At 43.2% G+C, this 20,245-nt stretch overlaps 1 protein-coding gene across 9 annotated transcripts in view; it reads left to right on the top strand.

Moving 5' to 3' along the window:
* The window catches only part of LOC138296309 (zinc finger protein OZF-like), a 145,759-nt gene that overhangs the window by 89,902 nt on the left and 35,612 nt on the right, over window positions 1-20,245 (top strand). For 5 of the 9 annotated variants that reach the window (XM_069235328.1, XM_069235329.1, XM_069235326.1 and 2 more), the window contains exons 3-5: window positions 478-588; window positions 17,188-17,292; window positions 18,043-18,147. In XM_069235328.1, the coding sequence (XP_069091429.1) occupies window positions 478-588; window positions 17,188-17,292; window positions 18,043-18,147 (321 nt within the window). Of the gene's footprint in view, window positions 1-477; window positions 589-9,939; window positions 17,293-18,042; window positions 18,148-20,245 lie in introns of those variants that run through there. The other 4 variants (XM_069235327.1, XM_069235335.1, XM_069235330.1 and 1 more) reach the window with 2 other exon arrangements.

Below are 20,245 nucleotides of genomic sequence, written 5' to 3'. Positions count from 1 at the left end.
GTTCCTTTACAGAATTCAATATGTGATGCCAGCACAAGCATTACGGATGTGTCTCATTGTTTTTTGCTCACAAAGCTCCTCCTGCAATCCATGCGGGAGCAATTTAAGTGAAAATGTCTGTTACAATGGTGTGCATCCTTAAATGTGGCAGTCCTGTGGTCTGAAACATGTTGCCATGTGAACATGCATGTTCAGAATTAGGGCCTGCAAATGACTCGCGTGCATTAGGTTTTGCTCACGGCCACATGTTTTTGTTCAGAGTTGGATGTCAGCTGTGGGCATTGATGTAACATTTGCATTTTACCCCGTGTCATAAAGTGTGCCCTTTGTGTTACACTTCCCTGTACAAAGATTAAATTCCATAAGTGTTTAACTGAATATAACTTATGATTCCTTCCATCATGAACTAACCTAGTTGTTGTTTTATTTCTGTAATCCTCCATTTAACTGACCTTGGTACTTTTACTCTTAACATAGGTCCCCTGATTGCAAGTTCCGTCTTTTCATTAAGAGCTAAAGAAAGTCAAGATCTTTACCCTGCAAACCTCCAGAAACCTCAGACGAGACCGCATAATAATCAACCTTCAAGTGAGCGTGAAGTGCTGAAGTACATTAATTCCATCAGTGTTGTAGTATTTTTCAAATTCAAGACCAATGTTATTTTTCTTCTATGTTCAAAGAAGTAGTTCAAGCGCGCCTATCATGCAGGTTATTTGTATGTGTTTTTGTTCCTTCTGAGACCCCCCCCCCACCTTGCACATGAACGTTTGTAGATGTGATGCAGGAAGGCCGTAGGTGCCCATTTCAGTCTCGTCTTGGTTCCGCCACACCCCGTTGTCATTTATATCAGTTACCTTGAAAATTCAGACGCCGTTGCGTGAGATCGTGACTCCATGACCCTATGTTACTTCCCTCCACATTTCCCTCTCCATCATTTCTGTGCAGCTGTTTGTTTCACTCTGCCTGGTTCCACTCTGCACCTTGTGCCTCAGCCCTTCTCTATCCCCTTTGAGTGACTGTATCTCCTTTTCACAAGGCTTGTTTTTATCTGACCTCATTCACCTGAATCTCTCATTGTCCGTGTGATTTCCACTTGGCACCACTTTTCCTCCTGCTTCCAACCTACTGTCTATCTGTCTTCCATGTCATTACCCTCCCAGCCCATTCCTTTCTGTCGTTTACTCATACCCCTACCTCTCTTCTTAGTTTGCATCTCGTGTGGTATGAGACAAAATTCCCTCTGTATCCCTGCTTGCCCAAAGGTTTCTTTTTACAATATGATTGAACCAGGAATGCTTATATTTTACAATAGGATACAGTGCCTCGAGGATGGCTGCATTCCCATCCAAAGCAATTCATATAAGGATTGTTTATACTTTGCAAGTGTATACATTTATACACCCAGAAACAAGGCTTTTAGATACGGTTTGATTATCTTTATTGAGCTGAGCAGTTTGCAATACGTTGTTCAGGTATCTGTAGGCCAGATAACCAGACTGGCATTTAGGCAGATACCTATCCAAACAAGAGGTTGCCAAGATAAAACTTTGTTCATTTTATATGATTGGTGTGTTAAATGCGGCAACATATCTAGTAACGGTACACTCGTTGATGGTTGGAGCAAATGAGTGTACGATTTCAGAGAATCATAGGCAACAAACGCAGACTTAGGGCCTCATTTACAACAAACTGGTGTATCGATCACAATGTACCAGTTTGCCTGCGCCGCCCTGCGTCCCCCTAACAACACCATTGTTCCAGTTTTCCTGCGCCACCCTGCGCCCACCTAACAACACCATGGTAGTGCTGTATTTACAGTACAGTGCACCATGGAGCTCATCAGCACAACTGCATCAGAATTTCTGGACTGGCGTTAAAAATGTTGACGCTGGTCCAGCAATGCTGAGGGGGCCGCATTGAAAACAGCACAGCATCAGATTAATGTCTGCCCTGAGCAGGCGTCAAAACATTACACCAGAATGCCAGTGAAATCTTGTAGATTTTACCGTGCCATTCCTGCAGGCCTCCTACCGAGGGGTTGCCTCCCTTGTATACATCATACCTGGCACAGGTATAATGTGGCACAAGGGTTTACAAATTGGCGCAATGATCCCATTGCGCCAGTTTATAAATATGGCGCTGGTGGAGGGTCTGTTCGGCACTTCCACAGTGCAAAAAAAATAGGATGCTACAGCGACACAAGGGGCCTGTAAATGAGCCCCATTGTGTCTGTATTAACAACCCAATATAGCAGGCGAAAACAGAACAAACATATAGATAACTCCTCAACCAACATCTTATTCTAACAGATACAGCAAACAAAGTAGCAACTACTCAACCAAAGTACTTTCCGGCCTCACCAAGGCATAGAAAAGCTCTATAGAAATGCTACAGTATAATAAAATAAGGTACAATACCATAAAGTATCAAATACAAAACAGTAAGATATGAGGTGAAATGATAAATGCATGGCACCCAAAGAAAAATGACAAATAAAAAGGCATATCATAACAGACATTGCCATCTAATCTCTGTAGGAAGCTGGCTCTATATATGATATATCAAAACGAAATATATCATGCAACGAGCCCAGGGGTTCCCTTACTAGTGGACAGGGGCTTGTTCTAGCAATCCCAGGGTGCTCTTTTAGGCGGTAGTGTGGTCGAGCAGCTTTAGGCTTATCAGAGCAGAGTGTGAGACACTTGCAAATACACACACAGTCAATAAATGAGACACATGACTCAAGAAGGAGATCCACACCAATTAAAAAAAATAAAAAGTATCTTTATATATATTTTAGTACCAGAATCACTTCATTCAGGTAAGTACGTTTTGCAAGAAAAATCTTTACAGTTTTGAAAAGTTGGTGAGAGGCCACGGCCAGAGGCGATGGTGCAAAGGTGTCCTGAGGCGTGAGGTTTTCTCTACCGGCTTACTCACGTTGCGTGCAAAGGCTGCAGGCAATGTCGGAGGGTCCACAGTGGGTACATCCAAGGTGGACTTCGTCTCTGGAGGGCTGGGAACTATGCAGGCACCATTGGTCCACTTCAATTCGGGCTGTGCTACACAGGTGCAGTGGTGCTTCCAGGTGTTGGGCTTTTGGCAGTACGGAGCCCCCACAGATTGTCTTTGGGTGCCTGCAGATGAAGGGAAGCAGCTCAACTGCTCCACAGGAGTTCCTGGGTCTTTCTAAAAGGCAGGTAGAACTCCAAGGATTTGGAGGCACAACAGCTACAGGACAAGATGATTTTGGTGCAATTTGGCAGGAGCAGCAGACATGCCTGTAGGGCTGGGTCCAGGTCACGTGCTTCTTCCTTTGCTTCTGCAGCTCTTCAATGTCCTTTTTCTTAGGCATAGCCCTGTCCCAGAGTTCCTAAATCTGCCAACACCAAGACAGCAGATTTCTAAAAGTTGTGTCCACATCAGGCAGTGCACCTTAGGGGTGAGACTGACCAGAAGGGTGGACATACCTCCCTTAATACTAAATTTCCCACCTGTCCAGTGGTCAAATGGGCTCTGGGGCAGGGGAGTTAGCATCTCTCCTGTGAGTGAAGCTGGATCTCCCTACCAAGGCCGGTGGGCTTCTTTAAAGTCCCCTACCTTGGAATACAGATTTGCAGGTCATCTTGTTAGGTGGGGTGTGCAAACACCTCTCCCAGAGCAGGCTTTGTGGTTGGCAGCCCAGGAGCAAAGGCTCTCACCCTAGGAGGTCAGACTCTTGTCCGGTGGTGGCAGGCTGGCTAAAACTAGTCAGTCCCCAAACGGGCAGTTGGTAGGTTTTCTTAGGTGAGCTCTGGGTGCATGTATTGGTAAATCCATCATTGGCATCAGTGAGGGTTTATTAATACGAGACATTTGATACTAAACATCCTTAGTTTCAGTAAAGCTATCATGTAGTGACCATTGTCCATCACATGTACTTAAAATGGCTTCTGGGCTCACTCACTATGTCTAAGAATTGACAAAGCCATAGTGGGGCATATCTGCTCATGCAGATATGTTCTCACATGTAATATAATGCACCCTGCTTTAGGGCTGTAAGGCCTGCAGTAGAGGTGACCTACATATATTGTATGCAGTGTTAGTGGGCATGGCACACAGGCTGTGGGCTATGTTGTGTTTTCACTCTTAGCTGCACCAATACACAGCCTGCAATGGCAGTCTATATGTGCTAGGTGAGGGGTCCCTTAGGGCAGCACAATATATGGTGCAGCCCTTGGGGATCCTCTTTGGTACCCATGCCCTGGGTAGCAGGGGTACAATTTACTAGAGTCTTACAGGGGGATCAAAAGTATTGCCAATTGGGGAACAATTGCACAGTTTTAGGTAAAGAGATCTGGTACAGGGGACCTTGTTAGCAGGAACCCGGTGTATTTTCAGTCAACATTGCATTCCCTACTAGGCAAAAATTGAGGGTGACCATGTCAAAAAGGGGTACTTTCCTACAATCTCCATTTAAAATTGGTAGCATTGCATGCATGTTTCAGAGAGTCATAATAAATCAGTGCATAGAACATTGCCACTTCGTCAGACAGGTAGGAAGCAATCCATGATACTTCTTCTTTATGCGTCCTATTATGAACTCTTCCTTTTTGTCAATATCTCCACCTCCGATGCATCAAATTTGTGTCTCAATCACTGTTGGCGGGAACACTTTTGGACTTGAATTGATAAAAACCACCTATAGTAGCAGTACCCAAATTGGGGTGCTACAGTGAATATTTTTGGGTCCTGCACCAAAATATGTTCATTGTGTTTTCTGGTAAGAATCCAAGATGTTTATGCACCTTTTTTCTCAAAAAAACCTCTCCCTGGTGATTGGAAAAGTTAGGCAAACTGAATCGCTCCAAAATGCTTCTTAGCTGGAGCAATGATTATGCACAGGATTGAGAAACGATTATTTATTTTTTTCATATGGAGAGACTATTTGGTAATCAGAGTACCTGGATGTCAAATAACATTTCTTTCTGAATTTTCTTATGTTTTGGGCTTTGATGAAGGTTTGATGGGGAGGTTGAGTTGCTTTTCGCTGCTGGGGTATTTTTTGACCCACTCATTGATGCATATTTAGGTGAGATTTAGGGTCTTGAAAATGATTTGGGGTTTGACAGAGAGCCAGTCTAGAAATGTAAAGACTGATGAGATGTAATCACATGTTTTTCCAGCTGTCATTCTCGATGTAGTGGTCTATACCACTTGAAGACTAGGAATTTATTTGGAATGTCACAGTCGAGTAAACTGGCACTGGACTTTCTTTCACCTTGCTGATGTCTGCATGTTAACTCCTTCTGGGGTGGGACTACATCCCCCAGCAGTCTCTGTTGAGGAGGGAGAGGAAAGAGACATCTCCGAGTTAAAGAAGTGCTTTGCTTGGCCCACAGCCCAGGACGCGCTGGGCTTTGTTTCACCTTGCTGGTGTCTGCATTATATTGCCTGCCGGGGTGGGACTACATAATCCAGCAGGCTCTGTTGAGCATGGAGGAGGCACCAAGGCACTACAGTAGTGCTTTGTTTGGCCCACAGCACAGGACTTTGTTACGCCTTGCGGGTGCCTGCACTCTATCACCAGCAGGGGTGGGACTACATCCCCAGTAGGCTCTGTTGAGGAGGAAGGAGGCATCTATGCGCTTTTAGAAGGGCTTGTCCTGCAGCGCGAGATGCACCTGTGCGTGCACCCGGGTCAAGACTGGGCCTGTCTAAGTCCATCAACAGTCGGAGGAGGCTGGGCAGGGCCACCCCTCTTTTTCGCATACCCTTGAAGGTATTGATTAAGCTTGCTGGTTGGTTTCGGTGGGGGTTTAAAGGTGTGGGACAAAATGATCAAAAAGAAAACAATATTGCTAGCACCAACAGTGGGCCCTGTTAGTTCTAACTCTTGTTCTACTCTTAATGGGTTCCTCCAGCGAGGTTTGGGGGTTATTAAATCAAGAAATATAACTGGTGGAACTATCGCTGTCCTCACTTCCATCCCCTACAGTCACACTCATGGAAGGAACCTAATCTCCTACAGACGAGAATATAGAAACCCAATTATGGTTGCATGCGCTGGATGATTCAGTTCATTTAACATTCTCGGAAGGCCGAGTCAGCCCACCTCACCCCCCACTTCTGAATTTTGAGATGGCTTTCTCGGAAACCCCTAAACCTAAATGTGGCAAAAGTAAAGGGATGAAGGGGGGATAGATAGCAACAAGATCTTGTCTAGGTCCCCTGAAACACCCACAGACTCCTTGTCTGGACATGGCAGAAGTTGTATCAAGTAGGAAACGTGATATCACTGGAGATACCTTGAGATCAGAAGCTTTTCATATTGCTTTTAGAGCCATCTTAAACAAAGCCTTAGCCTAGATAATATCATGCCTGAGCAAGATCGCACAGTCTCTTCTCGCCCTGCTAAAGGACCCAAATAAGGCATATTCTAATCTCTCCCCTAGCACCCACGGCCTTAGAAACAGGGAGTGATCTGGTTCAGAACCCTGAGAGCACAAATGTCCCGCTTTCTCTATACCATGGTAGCTACTCTGGCAGACAAGGAAATGATGAAAAGCCATCAGAAGTGAGCAATGGGAAATCCCCAAACCCTTCAAATTCCCAGGTTGGGCCACGGAATATCCTAGTGCACCAGCTGGCTCAAAGTAATAATGGCAGGCCCGTAAGGTCCAGGCCACCAGGGACTTCCCAATTTGTGCAAAGAGTGCTGCAGAAACTAAATACCTTAGAGCTACCTCCTCAAGCTTCTCCTTATGACGTGATATTGAAAGCTGTCCATGCCCTTAAAAGATGGACTAAGAGAAGATCATGACCAATTAAAAAATAAGGTGGTCCGCTGGCTAAACAAAAACGCATGTAATCAGAGAATAACACACAACTATATTAATCATATGTGGAAGATCGATTGGGTGGGGACTATCCCGAAAGGGGACGCCACTGAGTGCGTTGTGGTTAATTTTAGAAGCAAAGAGCTGGCAAAACAGACTCTAGTCAACATACAACATCCTTGGCATCTATAAACTTGGCTTCTTCTATAGACTGACCAACGTGATCCAACACTCGGCCCCTCCTGGGCCTCCTTTTTCTTTAGCAGTGCCAACCTCAAACAGATTTGATGTTATTGCCAACCTGGACTGAATGGATTGACTCACATCGGCCCTAAGTGACGCCCAAAGGTATGCCCTGTCTTCTCACACCACAAGGGTTAATGACTGCACCGCCCCACAAATTGCAACAGAAGCAGGTTGCAATTTGATTTCTTGGAAGGTAGCTTGTCTACGGATTAAGTTAAATAACCCTGACTGGTACAATTTTATAAAAAAGGAAGACATAATTTGCTTGTAGAAACCCTGGATGCAAAATGGTGCGCATATAAATTGGTTCCTTGTTTTTTGGGAAGCAGCTCATTCATCTCCAGATGGCAGGGGAAGGGGGGCCTGGCAAGCTTGGTATCAGCTCTGATTCCCGTTTCAAAAGTGTGCAAGATCTGGTCTTCCCCCTATTTTGTATTTGTTTTATTGTCAGGTTGAGGTGACTTTAACATCTTGGTGGTCATTTTTTATTATACCAACTTCAAGGACACTAGCGTTGAGTTTACTCTTTTGATAACTTTGTGATGTCTTTCCTCTCAAAATCTAAATTTAAAACAATGTTGCTCTGGGCTAGGGATTTTAACATAACGCTGTGCAAGTTAAATGCAAAACGAATTTGCGGTTTAACTAATGTTGATGATGTAAATCTTACCCAATTTGTACATTACTCGTATGGGGACAGCCTAAACAGTCTCATCTTGAGACTTTCTTTAGTCCCAGTGAAAGATTTGGTAGATAGTGCTTGGGAAGGTACTTTATCCCCCACATTTACGGGTTGCAATGCTGGTAGCACCATTGATTTTATTTTTATGTGTTAGGATTTGACCCCCTTCTTTCAGACTTTGCAGTTCAATCAAATTGCCTGAGTGACACAAAACCCACTAGTTTTATCCTTGAACCTTGAGGCAAAAGTTGCTAACATAGACAAGCAAAGCAAGTAAAAGGGGCTTAAAATGAAATGGGGAAAGATAAACCTTGAATTATTCTTAAAACAGTTGGTTTCTGAACATGCATCTCTATTTTTCATATGCCTTGCCGAGGATTCTTTAGGCCAGGCCTTACAAATGGGGTTTGAAAATGTGTTTTCTGACATATTCCAAAACCTTATTATAGACATACTTAATAGGGAAAATCCTCATGTAGGTGGTTTAATGCTGAATGTTCAGCAGCCCATAAAATACTTAAAAAACTCTTGCAAACTTTTCCCCGCCTAGTAGAACAAGTTAGACTGGCCAGTCTATTATACAAACAGAGACTTATAAAGAGGAAAAAGGAGATCAGGGTGCAAGCAAGGAATGACCTACAAAATGCAGCCTCAGTAAAAGATAGCAGGCTCTTTTGGAATATAGAAAAAAGGCCTTATTTCACTGATGCCAGTGCCCTGAAAATAGAGGTTGTGATCCTAGCAGAGAAATGGGTGCCACACTTTTCGGCTACTTTCTATTGAGAGGCTCTTTCTTCTGCCCCTATTCCTTTAAATACTGTCATAACACAGTATAGAAGTGAAATTCCATTGGGATCATTATGTTTTGACATTAAGGAAGTGTAGGCAGCAATTAAAACAAGCATTTGCAATGCAACGGGTCTCGCGTTTGCTCATGTTAGAGCTGATAGCGCTGTAAATTCCTAAGCCGACTTTGCACCTATCGGCAAAAGTGCATTTATGTATGTAACCTGAAAAAGTGGAATTAACTATGTAAGGCGCTCGACTTCTGCCAAGCGAAATCGCGCTAGTAAATTAGAGAAAAAGTAGTCCACGAGCCGGACAGAAAACAGCGAGCCTCGCATGTTTTCTGTAGTTGGTCAATGCGCTCGAGGAGGACTAGCCACCGGAAAAGGCATGACATATGCATGCCTTCGACTAATGAAAACGAGCAGATTTTATTAGGCAGGCCCACGAACCAATGAAAAACGCTGATGTGACGTCAACAGGGCTCCGAGCCCTTTTCTAAACACTAAAGCGTCTCGCTGCGATACGCATGCGCGAGCTCATGCAACGCAGGCTCGACCCTAAAAAGCACACCAAGGAAAGCACCAGGTCAGGACGGGTTCCCAGAAGATGTCTTTAAGTACAGAGCTGTGGGCCCCATTACTAGCAACTGTCTTTGGGAACGTGGCAGGGGGATACATCCCTGCATCATGAACATTTGCCAAAATCGTCCTGATTTACAAAAAACGCAATAGGTCCTTCCCAACATGTTATAGACCTATTTTGTTAATTGATTCAAGCATGAAGATTCTGGGCAGAGTGATATTGGAGCACCTAGAACAATGGGCATCAGAAAATAAAATATTGTCTAATGTACAATTCGGAATTAAGCCGTGGGCCAGTGCAGGAAAGTACCATCTTGCCTGGCATGTTACCCCCATATTTCACTGTATGTATGTTGTTTCAGTCCATGTGTCACTGGGACCCTGCTAGCCAGGACCCCAGTGCTCATAGTATGTGACCTGTATGTGCTCCCTGTGTGATGCCTAACTGTCTCACTGAGGCTCTGCTAACCAGAACCTCAGTGGTTATGCTCTCTCTGCTTTCCAAATTTGTCACTAACAGGCTAGTGACTAAATTTACCAATTCACATTGGCATACTGGTACACCCATATAATTCCCTTGTATATGGCACTGAGGTACGCAGGGTATTGGGTTTCCAGAAGATCCCTATGGGCTGCAGCATTTCTTTTGCCACCCATAGGGAGCTCTGACAATTCTTACACAGGCCTGCCACTGCAGCCTGCGTGAAATAACGTCCACGTTATTTCACAGCCATTTACCCCTGCACATAAGTAACTTATAAGTCACCTATATGTCTAACCTTCACCTGGTGAAGGTTGGGTGCAAAGTTACTTAGTGTGTGGGCACCCTGGCACTAGCCAAGGTGCCCCCACATCGTTCAGGGCAAATTCCCCGGACTTTATGCGTGCGGGGACACCATTACACACGTGCACTATACATAGGTCACTACCTATGTATAGCGTCACAATGGTAACTCCGAACATGTCTGAGATCATGGAATTGTCACTCCATGATCCCCCGGGTCTCTAGCACAGAACCCGGGTACTGCCAAACTGCTTTTCCGGGGTCTCCACTGCAGCTGCTGCTGATGCCAACCCCTCAGACAGGTTTCTGCCCTCCTGGGGTCCAGACAGCCCTGGCCCAGGAAGGCAGAACAAAGGATTTCCTCTGAGAGAGGGTGTTACACCCTCTCCCTTTGGAAATAGGTGTGAAGGGCTGGGGAGGAGTAGTCTCCCCCAGCCTCTGGCAATGCTTTGATGGGCACAGATGGTGCCCATCTCTGCATAAGCCAGTCTACACCGGTCCAGGGATCCCCCAGCCCTGCTCTGGTGCGAAACTGGACAAAGGAAAGGGGAGTGACCACTCCCCTGACCAGTACCTCCCAGGGGAGGTGCCCAGAGCTCCTCCAGTGTGTCCCAGACCTCTGCTATCTTGGAAACAGAGGTGTTGGGGGCACACTGGAAAGCTCTGAGTGGCCAGTGCCAGCAGGTGACGCTAGAGGCTCCTTCTGATAGGCTCTTACCTCTCTTGGTAGCCAATCCTCCTAACTTAGTAGCCAAACCTCCTTTTCTGGCTATTTAGTGTCTCTACTTTGGGGAATTCTTCAGATAACGAATGCAAGAGCTCACCAGAGTTCCTGTGCATCTCCCTTTTCACCTTCTACCAAAGGATCGACCGCTGATTGCTCCAGGACTCCTGCAAAACCGCAACAAAGTAGCAAGACGACTACCAGCAACATTGTAGCGCCTAATCCTGCCGGCTTTCTCGACTGTTTCCAGGTGGTGCATGCTCTGAGGGTAGCCTGCCTCCACCCTGCACCAGAAGCTCCGAAGAAATCTTCCGTGGGTTGACGGAATCTTCCCCCTGCAGACGCAGGCACCAAAAGACTGCATCACTGGTCCTCTGGGTCCCCTCTCATCCTGACGAGCGTGGTCTCTGGAACACAGCAACTCTGCTTAAGTGACTCCCACAGTCCAGTGACTCTTCAGTCCAAGTTTGGTGGAGCTATGTCCTTGCCTCCCCACGCTAGACTGCAAAGCTGTGTACAGCGTGATTTGCAGCTACTCCGGCTCCTGTGCACTCTTCCAGGCTTTCCTTCGTGCACAGCCTAGCCTGAGTCCCCAGCACTCCGTCCTGCAGTGCACAACCTTCTGAGTTGTCCTCCGACATCGTGGGAACCCCTTTTGTAATTTTTTTCTTCCAAGTGCCTGTTGGGGTCCTTCTGCGTGTGCTGCCTGCTTCTGTGAGGGCTCTCTGAGTTGCTGAGCGCCCCCTCTGTCTCCTCCTCCAAAAGGCGACATCCTGGTCCTTCCTGGCCTTCAGCAGCACCAAAAAAAACCTACCGCGACCCTTGCAGCTAGCAAGGCTTGTTTGCGGTATTTCAGCGTGTGAACACCTCTGCAAGCTTCACCGCGATGTGGGACATCTGTCTTCCAAAGGAGAAGTTCCTAGTCCTCTTCTTTCTTGCAGAACTCCAAGCTTCTTCCAACCGGAGGCAGCTTCCTTGCACCTTCATCCGGGGTTTCCTGGGCTCCTGCCCCCCGGACACTGTCGCGACTATTGGACTTGGTCCCCTTGTCTTACAGGTACTCAGGTCCAGAAATCCGTTGTCAGTGCACTGCTGGTGTTTGTTCTTCCTGCAGAATCCCTCTATCACGACTATTGTGCTCTCTAGGGGTAGTAGGTGCACTTTACTCCTACTTTTCAGGGTCTTGGGGTGGGGTATTTTTCTAACCCTCACTGTTTTATTACAGTCCCAGCGACCCTCTACAAGCTCACATAGGTCTGGGGTCCATTGGTGGTTCGCATTCCACTTTTGGAGTATATGGTTTGTGTTGCCCCTATACCTATGCTTGCCTATTGCAACCTATTGTAATTCTACTGTTTGCATTACTTTTCTTGCTCTTACTTACCTAATTTTGGGTTGTGTACATATAACTTGTGTATATTACTTACCTTCTTACTGAGTGTACTCACTGAGATACTTTTGGCATATTGTCATAAAAATGAAGTACTTTTATTTTTAGTAACTCTGTGTATTGTGTTTTCTTATGATATTGTGCATATAAGTGGTATAGTAGGAGCTTTGCATGTCTCCTAGTTCAGCCTAAGCTGCTTTGCCATAGCTACCTTCTATCAGTCTAAGCTGCTAGAAACACCTCTTCTACACTAATAAGGGATAACTGGACCTGGCACAAGGTGTAAGTACCTCTGGTACCCACCACAAGCCAGGCCAGCCTCCTACAGTCAGTACAATTGACCAGTGCCTTAATCTGTATTTAATATCTGTTAAATACTAACTAAAAAGGGGACACTTCACATGGCCTTTATCGATTTATCAACCACATTTGATCTAGTAAATCGTCCTAAACTTTGCGCCTTTATTGAGGGGATGGGAGTAGAGCCAGAACCTTTAGTGATAATAAAGCGTTTACACCAGGATTTGATATTGAGTGTGCACTTTGGGCCCCAGGGTAAACTGACACCTCCCATAAAAGTCACATGTGAAGTCATACAGGGAGACACCCTTTTTATTTTTGTTATATATAAACAGAATTGCCAAACACTTGGTCAAACTTGGGAAAGATATCCTTTGCATAGAGGGTCACCAGATTCTGATTTTATTGTATACAGATGATGGTGTACTAGTGCCCGAACAGCTAATTGCAAACTTTATTGGATAGTTTCTCTAATTGCATGACCATGCTGAACCGTAAAATTAATTACAGCAAATCCTTTGTCATGATGTGTGGGCCTCGTAACACGAAGACCAAAACATTCACGATAGGGAGTACAGTACTGAAGAAGGTGCACAGTTTTAATTAATTACCTAGGGGTTTTGTTTAGCTCATCTCTAGCCTGTAAGCATCTTTTAACTGTTAGGACAAATTACTTTAAAAGTAATATTGAAGCAGTCTTTAGATTTTCCCAGAAATTAGGTCAAAAACCCGATAAAGAGCTAATACACTTGTATAAAATGAAATGCATCTCAGAAGGATCAAATGGGGCAGACATATGGGGTTACACAAATGTAGAATGTCTACAAAAAGTTGAAAACGTGTTTCTAAGGAGACTACTACATGTTCCTCAGGGCTCAGCAAATTTGACCTTCCATGAAGGACTTGGGCTTCTATATTTAGCAGACTCCCTAAGCCTTGTTCCTGGACTGTATTGTGTTGTGTTAAGATATGGTTAAACCCTGGGGCCTCTCTGGTTTGTGCATGCTTATCTGACTGCCTAGGCGTAACAAGGGCAGCCAATATTCCCTGGTTGTCTTACCTTAGGAGGACTTTTGAAGTGATAGGCTTAAATGATCTATATGATAATCCAACTACCATCACTATAACAACAATATATATAGTGAAAGGTAAAACGTTTAAAAAACGATTTTAATATCAAGCTAAGGAAAGCTCAAAGCATGCCAGCATTGGTAAGATATGTCCCATTGTCGACAACAGAGGGCATGGAATCCTATTTGACCTGGGTGATGAATCCTTTCTTTCGCCATTATTTACCTCTTTTTAGATATTCCTTATTCATGTGGCTGTAACCTTCCCCTCTCAATACTGTTGGACCTGCGATTGACCATCGTACAGGTGTGACCCTTTGTGCTGTTCTGCTTCCTGTATGAGACCCAAAGGTGTGAGTTTTAATACCTTTATTGCAAATCGCAAATATTAGAGTGCATTTGGATGGTTTATTCTACATACAGAGGTTGGGAAAAGAAGATGCTTGCTGGGCAGTTCAGAACTTTGTAAGAAAATCTGTGGCACTTAGAAAGAGATACGGACAGGTTTTCTTGGATTAATACACCAGGTGAGTGCAAAACATTGTACGTTGGAGAATTGAGGAGTGGTTTGTTTCAAGTACTAATACCCTTTGTTCTCATAATCTGTACCCAATGAACGTAACCCTGACAAAATATCCAGAATTGCCAACGATTCACCCTCGAAGTAAGTGTCTCCGGTTATGTATGATTTTTATCTATTTATTTATTTTACTTACTTATTTATCACACCTATGCAGTGATGTTGATGAAATGTGATACTGTTTTAATCTTATGCTTTTATGAATTCATGCAAATCCGAATAAAGATTTTATGACTATGTCTATGATTTAATAGTATGTCACAATTTGTCTTGGTATCTTTGAGGGTATGTGAAAAAGAGTAGGTGGAGCTGGTGGTTTGATAGTCTGAGTATGGATTCTATGTGTATGTTGAAAGCTATTGTTGATTCAAATATGTCTGATAGGCTTCTGATCTTGGTGACTGACTAATGCAGAAATAGAGCTGGGCCTGTAATGAGAGGGAGTTTGAAGGTGAATTTGGCAAAGGAACAGTAGTTGAGGTTTTGTTAATTGCAGTTCATGAAACTCCTTGTCATCAATGATTTTACCCCTCTGTCAGGGTTATAGGGCCTGGCATTCTTATTTGTGTTGGTGATGCACACATATAGTTCAGTGTTATCAGCATATGCAGATGGCTATTGTTTTCAGGGGACAGGACCTTGGTGTTGAAAACACCTAGTAACAGAAAGTTTAAGGGAAGGAATACAGTTTCTCTGTGTCATTAAAATGGGTGTAGAATAAGGGCAGGAACAAGCAGAGGATAAGGTTTCAGACATTTTAGATAATTTAGAGTTTAGGGCAATGCTCTTGTTATCAAAAATGGGGAAGGACACAGAGGTCTACAAGTGCGAGTAGCAGATCTTCGATTCATCAGTGGATTGAGTTTATCGTCCAAGATTTTGTGGGATGGTTTTGTGAAACACTGTATGAAGAAGCTCAACTTCAGTGTCTGACTATAGTAGTGATTTTTGAGGTAGGCTGGGAGTTTAACAGCAATAGTTTTCTTAATTACTTTTGGTACAGTGTGGAGGCCATCTATGAGACTGTAGTTGTTGAGTACATTGTGGTTAAGAGAATATTTCTTCCTCAATGGGATGATGATAATGGCTTGATTGATGGCAGCTGTATGAGTTCCTTCTTTGAAGTGTTGAGTTGCCCAGGATGTCTTCTTTAGGCTTTGTTGCATAAGTTATAACTAGAAGAAGAATTGTTGGAATGGCTTCTGGTGTTTTTGGAGGTGATTATGAGGATTTGCATGAAAAAGAAAGTGTATTTTTGTTTTACTTCCTGTGCCTTTTTCTTTCATAGCACACTCTCCACTGGGACAAAAAGAATTCTGTTCAAAAGTGAGCATTTAAAATCACCTCGCTCTGACAGCAATCTTGGGGCACTTTCTAGGTGATGACCATAACAATCTCAAAGGTGCAGAATTCTAAAGAGATGCAAACCTTCAAATATTCACTCCCTACAGTAACATGGGTGACCCCAGGAAATCCTCAGATAAGCCATCAGAGAAATCTTCCTCTACTCTGTACACGTGACCGATTCTTTAGACAAAGGGGCATCTCTGTATTTGAAAACATCCTTGATGCTTTTAGAAGACTTCGAAAGGTGGTCAAATCAGCACTAGGAAACCATTCTGTCTACGCTTTGGCATTCCTTTGTCCCTCATACAGCCTTCCAAATCCACGCTCACCTGTGGTGCTGCAGGAGGTTCTGCCAGTGCTGGCTCTGAAGTACATCAGCTTGACCTGCTGGGCAAGGAAGGTGATCATGTTCCAGAAAGAGCTGTGAGTAGCGAAGCAGAATCTCTGGTCTATCAAGTACATCCCAGTGGTCATAGTTTGTGAGAAATATTACACAAAGTAACATATTTATATTAATCTCTTGTTACCTATAATGACATGTTATGTGTCAGCATCCTTCTGGGATCTAATTTTCAAGCATGCCCCTTCTTTCTGTACAGGGATTGTAATGTATCTAATCGTTTAGACAAAATATATAAATAACGTCAAGATTAGCTTGTTAAAAAATAATGAACTTCAGGACTAGTTTAGCTGAAATTAAGTTATCTAAAGCCTTCTCGTTAAGGACTCAGTAGGCAATATTCCCTTCAACAATTTCGTCTTTGGTTGTTATTTTTCAAAGGTAGGGGTAGAGATTGGTCGTTGTTGTGCTGGGTAGTGACATTAGCATTCTCTTATGTCATATAAATAGCATCTGAAACTGAGGGCCAGGTGAACAAAGAATTTTTATGGTCTCTTGTTTGTGATTCAGAATTGGTACAAGCCCATTTTAGGAATCTTTAAACGTTTACTGACTCCTAACATGGGATTATGACCTAATAATGATTTGGTATTTTCAAAGGGACGTGTTGTAGTCGTCCCTTCCAAATGCTGATTCAGTGTGCAATGTATCTCTGTTTGGGACTGAATTCAGGTTGCAAAATATTGTAAAGTTACAGACTCCTAAGTAGGTGTGGTAATCCATTTGCAAATAAAGAAGAGGAACCTTTAGGACTGCCACCCGTTTCAGAGGTCCAGGAGACCACTGGCAGCTCTCAAACAAACTTAAAAAAAGAAAGTAAAACATTTTTTAGAATTACAACATTGTTTCCTTTAGGAAAATCACAGATATGGTGGTATGCTGACCTTGGCAGGTCACCTCCCTGTGATGTCTCCTCATCAGAGTGAGTCACAATTTGCGACCTACCTCATTAAAAGTAATGCAGTAGGTCAGACTGCAATTCATTCCAAATTGGAATTTTACAAACTAACTTTTTAATACATAGGCACTTCATTAAATTCTTTACCGGTTGCAAATCATGACCAGTAAATAATATATCAGATCCTGAGTACAATATGATTTGGAAACTAAGGAATAGCCTATATGACTGTGGTCGTTGTGGTTTAGAAAATAAAGTAAATTATTTCTCTGTTCTGATATTTATTTTCCTTTGTAAATATAAGCAAGACATTTTACTAAATTTGATAGGTTTTCTAAGTTGTATCTGTCTCCACAGTACCTGTGGGAAATTTAAAGCCCACCTGTTATCAATAGGTTATCGCTGGCCAATCTTAACAAGTTTGTCTATGGCTCTTTCCAAGAGTAGAGCTCATCTAATGTCACAGTGGGAATGTTCATCAGTGTAAATAAATATGAACCACGTCCTAGATCAGTCGGTGTCCAGTGATCAAAACTGCAGATGGTCAGTTCTAATTATACCTGTTTCTTTTATTTCAGAGCTTGACGTAGATGAGACCATTGTTTCATTCAGTATCAAAGAAGAGATCAAGGACTATGCCGTGGTACAGCCCAAAAGTGAGAAAAAGATGAATGTTTCTGCTAGTGAGTAAAAAGTAATTTGCTGCTGTACGTAAAAGAACACTTGTAAACTCCAGCAGATCCTCACCAACACACTGGTGGACATATTTTAAACTGTGTTAGTGTACTGCAGCCTGATCAGCCAGTTTCCACTCTTTCTTTGTACTAGAAAGCACAATCACAGCTATGGTTCTAGGTGTCAGTTGTACTATTTATTAGTCGCCTCATATTGGTGGCAATTTGCAGAAAGTTTTAAGAACTGAGCTAGGTGCTAGCTAATGGGCTTTTACAGCTTAGTATTAATTTGGTGATTGGTGATGCATTGGTATAGTTAAAAGGTATCTGCATGCCATTGGTAAATAAGTTGTAGATGGCAATTTGTTTCAAAGAGAGAGAAGCATAATGATGAAAAGAACTAGTAACAAAAAAGACCAGGAACTTTAAAGGAAGGAATACAGTCTGTCTGCGTCATTAAGAATGGTTGTAGAATAACACAAGAACAAGCAGAGGATGATGTCTTAGACGGTTGAGAGACTTTAGAATTTAGGGCATAGATCTCTTTATCAAAAGTGTTGAAGGCCACACAGATGTTGAGAAGTAGTAGCAGGTAGGTCTCCTCTTCATCAGTAGGATTGAGATTATCATCCAAGATTTTGTGGGATGGTTTTGTGAAACACTGTGTGGAGAAGCTGAACTTCAGTGAGATGAACCTGTCTCCAGTGGTCAGAACTGCGTATGGTCAACGTCTAATTATCATTGTTTCTTTCATTGCAGAACATGACACTGGTGAAACAGTAATTTCCTTCAGTATCAAAGAAGAGGTTGAGGGCTATCCCCAGGTACAGCATGAACGTGAGAAAAAGGTTAACCTTTCTGTTGGTGAGTAAACTATAGTTTGCTGCTGTGCATCAGAGACGCTTGTAACTTGTCAACGACAACAGATCCCCACCTACACACTGGTGAACATGTTTTAAAACTGTAGTAGTGCACTCGAGCCTGATCATGCACTTCAATCTTTATTTGTACTTAAAAAAGTCAATCAAATTTAAGGATCTAGAGGCCAGATCTTCTATTTACTTGTCACAAAATACCGGACACAATTTGCAGCACGTATTTTTGAAGCCAGAAAGATTTTTTAGAAACGACCTATGTACTAACAGGTCGCTTCTCATAAATCCGAATCGTAGTGGGTTGGGATGCAATTGTCCTCATGAATATTAATGAGGTGGGCCGCAGATTGTGACTCAATACAACTGGATACCATCACAGGAATGGTGGCCTGCTGGGACCGCAGACCACAATGTCTAGGATCACATTTCAATCAAGTCAGCTTCTTTTTAATGCAATCCATCTTCCTTAAAGGAAACTGGTCTGGATTTAAAAAGAAAAGTTTACTTTTTCTGAGAGTTTGCTGCGGTTCTGTGGACCACACCCTACTTCCAAACAAACATTTTTTAACATTCACAAAAGGAAAAGGGTCCCAACGTGACCTTTTGTGAATGGGTTAAACTTTCAACTGGAAGGTCATTAACTTTTCAATGGTGATCTCTGTTATGGTCTTAGACCATTGATACAGGTGGCTAGGAATTACTGTTTGGGAGGGACACCTACAATGTGAATCTTCCAAATAAAGATTCCTTATCCACTTCTAAATTCATTTTAGGAGTCGGTAAAAGGTTTCTGACTCTTAAATGGGTTTAGTACATTGCTAAAACCACTTTTCTGCTAGCATCCTGGGGCTTGTTTCGGGTACAGGGAGGACCTGGCCTGGCAGTTGAGGCTGGACTGTTCCCATGGGGAACAGGGCCAAGACTAATTTGCATATCGCCAGGTCCAAACGGGTTGGCATGGTGAGCAAAAGAACAATCGATTTAACTCAGATTGGTGACTGGGGGTGAGTGTCTAAAAAGTTTTAGCACTCAGTCCATCATCTTGTTGTATTGCTATAAATAGAAGTGCACTCCAGTCTTCTAGACTGACAGTGTTCCCTTCCTCATCATCCTAGGTCTACAACACTGAATTTTGTAAATGCAGTCAGCAGATGTTCTTAGTACAGTCGCTTTCCAAGCGACTTTTATAATATTTATTCATACCCCAGTGCAAGAATGTAAAGGTATTGTTTACCTTTGCTTTATTTCGTCATCTGATCAAAGGAGAAGACTAGACAAAATCAGTGATATAATTGTTAGAGAAAAGTTCTTTAAACTAGGGTGTGGGCACCTCTGGTGGTGCCTGATTTGATCTAAGGGTGGGGCATGAGGCTCTAAGCTAGTGGAACATGTATTATGCCCCAGAGAAACAGAGGCAAACATCATACTTAAAACAGTGTTGTGTTGTGTGTTGCGCACCCTCTCTATCAATACAGTATTTCACAATACATTTGTACCCTTGTAGTTGTACTAGAACCAGAAATGTATTGATAAGGAAACCTCACCCACTCTATGGGGGCACGCTTCCTTATAGCTAACCTCACCCCGCCCCAGCAAGACTTGTTCTCCTTTATAATGGAGTTCTTCATAAAGAGATAGTGGATAGAAGAAAGGATGTAAGTTTTATAAAATTATCTCAAGGTAAACCCATATACATTTCTTTTAATTAAGGGTAGCAAGGTAAGGTTAAAATGAACACTGTAGGAAAGTACCATCTTGCCTGCCATGTTACCCCCCTTTTTTACTTATATGTATGTATGTGTTTGCCTGTATCACTGGGATCCTGCTAGCCAGGACCCCAGTGCTCATAAGTTGTGCCCTGTATGTGTTCCCTGTGTGGTGCCTAACTGTATCACTGAGGCTCTGCTAACCAAAACCTCAGTGTTTATGCTCTCTCTGCTTTTAAAATTGTCTCTGCAGGCTAGTGACTAATTTTACCAATTCTGATTGGCACACTGGAAGACCCTTATAGTCCCCTAGTATACAGTGCCTAAGTACCCAGGGTATTGGGGTTCCAGGAGATCCCTATGGGCTGCAGCATTTCTTTT

This window comes from Pleurodeles waltl, chromosome 5 (genome assembly GCF_031143425.1).
Source record: "Pleurodeles waltl isolate 20211129_DDA chromosome 5, aPleWal1.hap1.20221129, whole genome shotgun sequence".
NCBI classification, from domain to species: domain Eukaryota; kingdom Metazoa; phylum Chordata; class Amphibia; order Caudata; family Salamandridae; genus Pleurodeles; species Pleurodeles waltl.
Note: the sequence above shows the minus strand (reverse complement) of the source record. Positions and strands in the feature narration are given on the sequence as shown.